Source organism: Fulmarus glacialis, unplaced genomic scaffold, assembly GCF_000690835.1.
Source record: "Fulmarus glacialis isolate BGI_N327 unplaced genomic scaffold, ASM69083v1 scaffold14778, whole genome shotgun sequence".
In the NCBI taxonomy this organism is placed as follows: domain Eukaryota; kingdom Metazoa; phylum Chordata; class Aves; order Procellariiformes; family Procellariidae; genus Fulmarus; species Fulmarus glacialis.
Genome location: NW_009229040.1, coordinates 2,258 through 10,624, shown reverse-complemented (window position 1 = coordinate 10,624; position 8,367 = coordinate 2,258). Strand labels below are relative to the sequence as shown.

Here is an 8,367-nt window from a genome sequence, read left to right as displayed (position 1 = left end):
GTGTCCACGATGGCCTGGCAGCCCTGGCTGCACCAGCCGGTCGCTGACTCTCCGATAGCAAACCTGGGAGGAGAACAGGGAGAAGGATGTCACTTTAAGCACCCACTGGCAACTAAACCTGTCTTGGCTGGATGTATAAGTCTGGGATGCTCTGAAATGCAGTGCCTAACCCCTGCCTCCAGCCCACGCCTGCTGCAATAGCTGCAGCTTCATCTGGAGGACAGCTGTACCACCCTCATCGCATGAGCTGCCCGGGTGGATCATGCCCATCAGGTACAAACACAACTCACTCATCAAGCGCGACCTGCCAGTAAAGCTCCTGGGTCACCGGTGCCCACATAATATCCCCATGGAAGAGCTGGGTGTCAACTCCTCCGAGAATGAGTTCTCCCCCGTAGTGGTAGGTGGGTTGGCTGCAAAAAGACAGAGTTGGTAAATCGGTGCGATATGCATGGGCTAGCGAGGGACAAATTCACAAGGAACCTGCATGGGGACAGGCAGAGGGACACCGGTGCACATAGGACATGCAGAGGGCCCCGGCAGATTTTTACCGAGAGAAGTAGAAGCTGAAGATGGGCTGGGTGAGCTGGTTCTGCTGCAGCATGCCCTGCAGCACGGTGGGCGTCCCTCCCGCCGCCAGCGAGGGGTAGGCCATTCCCAGGATCCCATCAAAATCGGCATAGTAGAAAGGCTGGGTTGGCTCGTTTGCGCTGAGCCCGAACTCCTGGTTTGCGACCGTGATGCTCTGGATCTGGAGGGGAAGGGGACGCCAGGTCAGCCTGCGCGCTTAGGCAAACCCGAGCGGCCATCGGATGGGATGACTGATGCTCTGAAAGCCCAAAGAGCACACTGCAAGGTCATAGCTGGGGAAAAAATCACCAGGCAGCTGGGAAAACGAGCAGGAATTGGGTTAAAACAAAGTAAAAACTCAGCTGGGTAACTGACAGTGGCGATAACCACTTTATATTGGTTTTGCCCATCTCAGGCCCCGGTTTGCCCAAGTCTTGGCTACACGAGACATGAGATCTGCCCTTAGGCTGTCCCCCAAGCTCCTTCCATCGGGGGACCCAGCGCCCAGGAAGACGAGAAGGGTGCGGGGTGCACTCACCCTCAGCGTGTCGTAGCCCAGCACCACTGTGACCGCGCCGCTGCCGTAGGAGATGGTGTAGGACTGGCTGTTGCAGGTGAAGGTGGAGGACTCTTTGGGATTGAACTTCGGGTGATTGACTGCTTGAGAGAGAAGAGGGCAAAGCTCCTGGGCACGCGCTCGCCTGGCCCCGGTGGGATTTCACCGCCGGTCACTCTGCCGGGATAATGCTGGGAAAGCGGCTTCCCTGGCAGAGGGCAAGTTGTGAAGAGCAGAAGGGGCTGTTCCTCTGCCTCGCGGTTATCTCTAAGGCAGGGTTTGCATCCCAGTTTTGCCTGTATCCCTCTGAAGGGAACAGCTATTGTGATCACAACCACATCAGCTACCCAGCGTGAGCAAAACCATCGGCAGTTAAATCCCCATCGCTCTCCCACCGGCAGCGAGTTACGTTGGATGAGCTCTGCAGGGGAGCGGGACCTCAGCTCCGCGATTCGTAGCTTTGCTCTTCCCTCCACCCGGCCATGAAAGGTCAGGCACAACCACGGCGATTTCTGCGCTCTGGGGACACCCACGATGGCCGTAGCGGTTTGGCCATCTTCATTAGCCAGGCACGTAAGGGCGGAGAGCTCTGTATATATACATTAGCAAGGCACCAGCTGGTACCGGGGAGCAGCTACCCCAGCGCTGCGTGCCGGGATCATTTTTGGTCTGGCATCGCGATTTCCCCCCCCGCGATCGGACTACGCTGTGCTGCTGGGGGGGCTCTGTGCAACGCGGCCGCGGTACTCACAGCACGCCGGCGACTGACAGTAGGTGGAGGGCACCCACAGGTTGGAGGAACCGGTGTCAAAGAGCACCAAGAAGTTTTGCGGAGGGGTCCCGATGCTGATCTCCCCGAAGTAGAAGGACTGCAGACGAGAGATGGGGTATCTCTGTTGGCCACAGGGTCAGGGACAGACCAGGCTTTCGCCTCCCAGCCCTGCGCCGGCATCCCAGTGCTTTGCAGGGTGCCGGGGAATGCCAGGCTCACTCTTGCAAATAACAAAGTAGGCAGGAACGGACTGAACTCTCACTCTGCTTTTTCTCCCAAAAGATGTAGTATTAAATATTTATTTTGTTACGCCTTTTGTTACATATAGAAAAGCATTGCTTTTCATTGCTGGGGGAAAACTTTTCTGAAGTCTAAAATAGAAGCTTAAAAAAGAGTGGGGCAAAAAGCAATCTCTCACTCCTGGAGACTCCTGCTCGTTCCGGCAGCTGGGAAGGGAGCGGGATAGGGGAGCGTGGTGTACGGACAGGCAGCGAGAGGGGAACCTGGGGTACTCACATCCAGGTGGTCGGTTATCGGCTCATACACAACATAGTCCTCACTGAAGCGGTATTTCTTAACTGGATCATATTTAATTTTCTTCAAGTAGTCCTCCAGCACTCCGGCCTCCCTCATTTTCTCCCGTATAGACTTGCCTTTCTTCAGTTTGATTCTGTACAGGGGAAAAACAAAACCAAAACACAGCAGGAAATCAGGAGAAGATTTGGGCATTTTCAAATGATGGGTTCTCTGGATTCCTTTGAACCCTGCCACAATGGGAGCCCTCCGCTCAGCTGCCCTCCCAGCGAGCGATGCAGCCTGGAGTAGGACCACGATGGTCTGTGGAGATGCAGGAGCCTGGAGTCACACCTGGTCAGACTCGGTCAGCATCCCTGGGGATGCAGGTTACAACTGCAGCCGGTCTCTGTTATCTACCCTCCTCCTGCTGCAGCGGCTGCTGCAGGACACCCACCTCACCAGCCCCTCCGAGAGCTGGAGACACACCAGGGCCAGGATGAGCCACTTCATGGTGCAGGAGTTGTCCACCGGTCCACACACACCCTCTGGGAGACCGCAGCAGACGGGCTGAGCTGCCCAGACTCCCCAGTTTTATACCGGGAAGCAATGACCCCCCCTTATCTGCTGACCTCCAATTTCCATTACCACCACGCGCACCCCCTTCAAGGGTTTCTTTGTATTTTGGGCCACGAGGATTTTGAGGAGTTTGTGTCCTTAGCGAGGCGCTCAGGTGAGAATAGAGCAACACACGTCTTCGATAGCAAGATCAAAGTGTTACCATCCGGTAAGAGGCCAGCTCTTATCGCCGCAAAGAGAGGAGGGACCTAAACGTCACTGTGGTGAGCCGTTATCTGTGTTTTTCAAAACCTGTTCAAACCTTTTCTCAAAACAAAGGCGCTCGCGGCTTTTGGCGCAGGATGGAAACGCGTTGGACTTTTGTCTGCCGTTCTTCCGCCCGGCCAGTCCGGCCGCCCGCCCGCGGGGACCTGCTGGTGCGGAGGAGGGATGGCTGCTGGCATGGAAGCTTTTCCAGTTGCAAAGAGCTGGAGTCAGCTGCTCTGCTCCCCCTCTCCCAGGGGCTCATTGAGCCCACGAGGTTTCTTCTCCTGCGTTCTCGTAGGTGGTTTCCAGCGCTGTTCTGCCTTCTGGTCCGTCCTTCTCCGCTTCTTCATCTGGTCTGTCCTTCTCCACCTCTTCATCAGCCTCCCAGTCCTTCGCCATCCTCTCCTCCAGGGTGGTTTCCATATGTCGTACACCTCAATCCTGCTTCTGCTCTCATACTATTTTGGACGGAAATCACGTATTTTTCCTTTTTTTTTTTTTCGTGGAACAATTGATTCCCTTTCCATCCCGCGTTAAAAGGCAGGTGCTGTGCCTCCCTGCGTGGGGAGGTTTAACCCACCCGTGGAGGAAGCCTTCGGGGCTGGCCGAGCTGCAGCTTCACCCACCGGGTCCTCACACCAGCCCAGAAAGTCAGGAAATTTCCTGTTTGCTTTTTTTTCTGTGAAAATAAGAGAACCACAAACACAGACCTCCCAAGCTGCCAACAAACACCCAACCAGACCAAAACGTTTTCAGTTATAACCTAAATATTTTCTAGCAAACAGACCAAAACATTTTTGATTATAACCTAAACATTTCCTAGCAAATGGACCAAAATGTTTTCAGTTATAACCTAAATATTTTCTAGACCTCCTCTGGCACCGCTTGCATCCCCGCTCCAAGCAGCCAGGGAAATCGTGCCCTCCATCATCCGCCGATAGCCCGGCATCACTATCGCTGCACTCATCCCGTGTCAACCCTCTGCACTGATTTTGTTCCCCCGGGAGCACCGGGGAATGTGTGTCCTTTGCTGGATATTGAGACTATAATAAAGCAATTATCTTGTTTGCTAGCAGGATTGATAGAAAGATCAACTTATTAAGATTGGATAAAAAGCAAATTCTAGCTGAAAGCAAAGAGCAGTTATCAAAACGTCAATATACCGAGTGTTATCTGCAGGTCCCCACGGGGACTCAGCCTTGCCAAAAGACAAAGGAATAAGGTGCCCTCTACAGCACACACAAACACATTCTACTTTTGGCACTTCTCGACCCAAAGTTAGACAGCACTTGTTTGCCGAGGCATTTAGTCTAACGGGAATCAAGGATTTACAGTTTCTAACATCAGAGATCCCGTGTTCCTGCGGGGAGCGGGACTCAGCCAACAGCACGTACCCACGCCACTCCAAGGCAGGACTTCTCCTCGGGGCCAAGCTCTGGCCATTTCTCCTCCTTCGCTTTCAGTTTCTTTTCTTAACAGCTTCCATGCCCATTAATATGGCCCAGCCCACACACAAACAGCTCCAGCCCAGGGAATCCCGTCTCTCCCAGATGAGTACGGATCCCCTTTGCGTCCCATGGCCAACTCCACCACCTCTCCCGGGACACTGCAAAACCAGCGAACGAGATGAGCCGTGAGCACCAGCCGTCCTGGCCATCCGGAGGGCTTAAACACTTTCAACATGAGCCAACAAATCCTATTAAACCAACAGCCACTGCAGAGGTGGGCACCATCTCCCAAAAGCCGGTAACTCTCGACAGAGCGTTTCGCAGGATTAGAAATGGGCTCTAAAGTGGGATCCAGCCTCCCCCATGACCCGAAGAACTCCCCTGCCTGCAGACACCACTCCCAGAGCCATCGGGGACAGAAACCTTGTCAAAAACATTGCCATCACCCTGAATTTCCGAGCCTGCTCTAGGCTCTGCTCTACCCGTGGCAAAATCACAGAGAAGTGACTAGTCCCAACTCCAGGATAATTTACCACCCCGGTTCTCCGCCTCTGCCCCAGACACAAGCTTTTGCTACTTCCCTCAACAAACGGTAGCATAGGACTTAATAAACATGAATATGGGACTGCCAGGAGCTTCCCCTGGTCATTAAAGCCTGTTGCTGTCGCAAGCACTTTGTCAGCTAAAACCCTCCTGAAGGTGCTGAATCCCATCCGAGTTAATGCTCTCCCCCTTGATAATTTAAACAGTCTTGCTCTATGTGATTGATTTAAAAGAGCGATATCCACTTGGCCTGGAGCACAATTGCTCTCTGCTTGGGTTCTCCAACCAAGAAAAGCTGTTGGCGGGAGCTGCAATGGCACAGGTATGTCCGAGGCAGCTGTGTTTATGCACTGCGCACAAGCACACGTATCCTTTACTCGGCGCTGCATGAGCTGGTTTTAGTGGTTTATTTCCAAAACAGACATTATAGTACACAGATGAACAGCTTCCATGCCCATTAAAATAAATATTCCTCCTTTCCTATGCAACCATGAGAACGGCTTCTGGAATAAACAGCTAGGCTCTAAGTCTAACATTTAAATTCCCAAACCAGGGCAAGGATCAGCCACTTCACGATGATCTTCTCCTAAGGGCAGTTTCCGAAAAGACCTCCAGTCACCCTGCTCAGTCCCAGACCTGATGCTGGAGCTTTACATCACCTCCTTATACACCCCAAAACGGTCCCCACCTCCCTGCATCAGTGTCGACTCAGGCATCTGAAGTTTAGAAATGCACAAGAGATTTCCCCACAATGCTAAGGGCTACCCCAAAAACTCCAAGTCAAATACCAGTGGCAAATGCCATGCTATTTCCAAGCTATTTTCAACTTCTTTTTGATAGAGCCATCAAAGTCTTCCTAGAAAGAGAAATGAAAAATGTTTCATTGTGTTTTCCCGGGATGGGATGGAAATAGTAACACGGGTTTATCATCAGTTGTGTTATCTCCTTTGTTTCCCTTCCAGTTCTTACCTCCAGCATTTTAGAAAGTCATGGAACGACCCTGAAGGAAAGAAACACACGGGTTTGGGCTGGAAAGACACCGCACACGAAGGTGCGCTCACTTAGGAAGGCACAGATGGCTTTATTAGCTGTTCTTAAGTCGATTCCTTTTTTTTTAGAGTTTTCAGGGGGAATTTTATAAGCCAAGCAATTAAACTATGCATGTTACCGCACGATTAGCTCTCATTTGCTGTAGAATTTGGAAAAACAAGCAAATCAACTCTTTGCACAGAGTGATGGCAGAGAACCCATGGAAAGGCCCTGTGCCTAGAGCAGATCAGCACAGCCAGGAGGAGGGAAGCCACATCTTGTTCAACATTGCCAAAATCACCTCATTCCCACCAGCCCCCAAATTCCACCACTCCAAACTATTAGCTTAAATTACCCATGGTGGAAACAACACATCTTAAAGGGTAGGTACTCCAGAGACCATGAATATTCTTGCTATGTTCTATCCACATTCACAGCACATCAATTTCCAAGGCAACTTCATGATTTCCTCCTGATGCTCAGCTCCATGGAAATCTGGAATTGTCCTGCAAAGATACCCCATGGGTCACCAGCCAAAAGCGAGGGAAAGGTGTCTGTCTCTGCATACACGTTCCTCTTCATTTCTTTTTTAAGCCTACCGCAGTGAAACTAGCCAGGTGGAAGACAGCAATCATTGCTCCAGGTGGAATGCGTAAGGACATAGACATTATTCCCTCAGGGCAGGGAGACCTGGAAAACAAAAATTGCAAGAAGTCCAGCTTGAATTGTGTGAGGACAACTGGTGATTGTTGGCCTGACTTTCAATTTTAAATAAAAAGTAAAATTCTCTTTGAAATGTGACAGTTGTCTCATTGCACCACACACAAAAGACAGGACCACTGGATAATCATCATATTCCATTTATTCTGTATACATTCGTAGTGCACATTAATGTAAGACATGAGCACTCCTCAGGTCACATAGCACTGCTGCTGTTCTTCACCTGTAAGGTTGCACCCAGATGAAATATAAAGAGGGACTGAATGGATATCCATAGAAATAACCTGAAAAGCAATTATACAGCAAGATCAACCCCTCTGGTCAGAGCAACTGAATCCCCGGTGGCCAGAGCCCCGAAGCACCTTTGTTTTTCTGCCACATCAGCAATGTTCAGTATCAAAGACACCAGTACGAGTGACAACAAGGAGAATCGCATGGGAGGAGAGCTGGAGATAACACAGATGCATCTGGGCCTTTCAACTGTAAAATCACATTCACTTATGGAAGAAAAACAAATTAGATCCCTTCTTTACAATTAGCCTTTTCCATACCCTGGCCTGTAATTGCCAACTTCAAAGCTCTCAGGATTTCCACCAATGTATTCACCTTTGGTCCTGTTCGCTAACAGGAATCTAAACCTGTTTTGCTACCTGTGCACGGCATTTCAAGATGAGCCAAGTTTGGGGAAAAGACAAACTTCCCAGAAAGACTAATGGCAGCCCTCCCAGAAGCTGAATTTAGGCAATGCGGTCATTAACGATCATTCATTAATGATACTTCACAGTCAAGATACCACCCGAGAGGGCTGAGCAGCATCACATGGAGGGAGAGAGGAAAGACTGGGAGAAAATGGCAGGGAGAACAGACAGCTGTAATACCAAGCCCTGGTTTGGTTTTTCTCCCAGTGAACAGCATGGCTTAGGTAATAAAAATAACAATATTTCAGTAATAACTAACACATTCGAGTCTCCTTGTAGAAATATTGATCCCTTAACCCTCAAAATCCAGCCTCTCCTTTGCCTTCCTCTCCCTGTAAGGCAGGTACAGCTCACAGATATTCCAACCTCCTTCTCTGGGGGAAAAGCAGGCACATAAAATGGGTCAAAAGGAAAAACAAATCAAAAAACCCTCCCATGATAAAAGACAACTGAGTGCCGGGAGAAGCTATATTCCTACCAACAGGTTCTTAGGAAAGGGAAGGGTAAAAGATCTATTTATGCATTCATCGGGGAAGAAATATCAGGGGAAGAAGTCTGACTGATTAACTCAAACCTCAAACAAGAACCACTTAAAAAGGTTAAGACAGTCCAATTCTCTCTGCATAGCACATGGCTGCTTACCAAGTCATCCCTTGAACTTCAGTCTCACGAGCAGAGGAAGGAGACCAGCGA

General features: G+C 50.4%; 1 protein-coding gene across 1 annotated transcript in view; it reads right to left on the bottom strand.

Moving 5' to 3' along the window:
• The window catches only part of LOC104081102 (gastricsin-like), a 3,683-nt gene extending 756 nt beyond the window's left edge, over positions 1-2,927 (bottom strand). The window contains 7 exon segments of the mRNA XM_009583713.1: positions 1-63; positions 291-413; positions 552-751; positions 1,109-1,227; positions 1,878-1,995; positions 2,415-2,568; positions 2,869-2,927. The exon segment at positions 1-63 is cut by the window's left edge and continues 1 nt beyond it. Of these exon segments, the coding sequence (XP_009582008.1) occupies positions 1-63; positions 291-413; positions 552-751; positions 1,109-1,227; positions 1,878-1,995; positions 2,415-2,568; positions 2,869-2,924 (833 nt within the window). The 5' untranslated portion in view covers positions 2,925-2,927.
• Between the last annotated feature and the right edge of the window lie 5,440 nt (positions 2,928-8,367).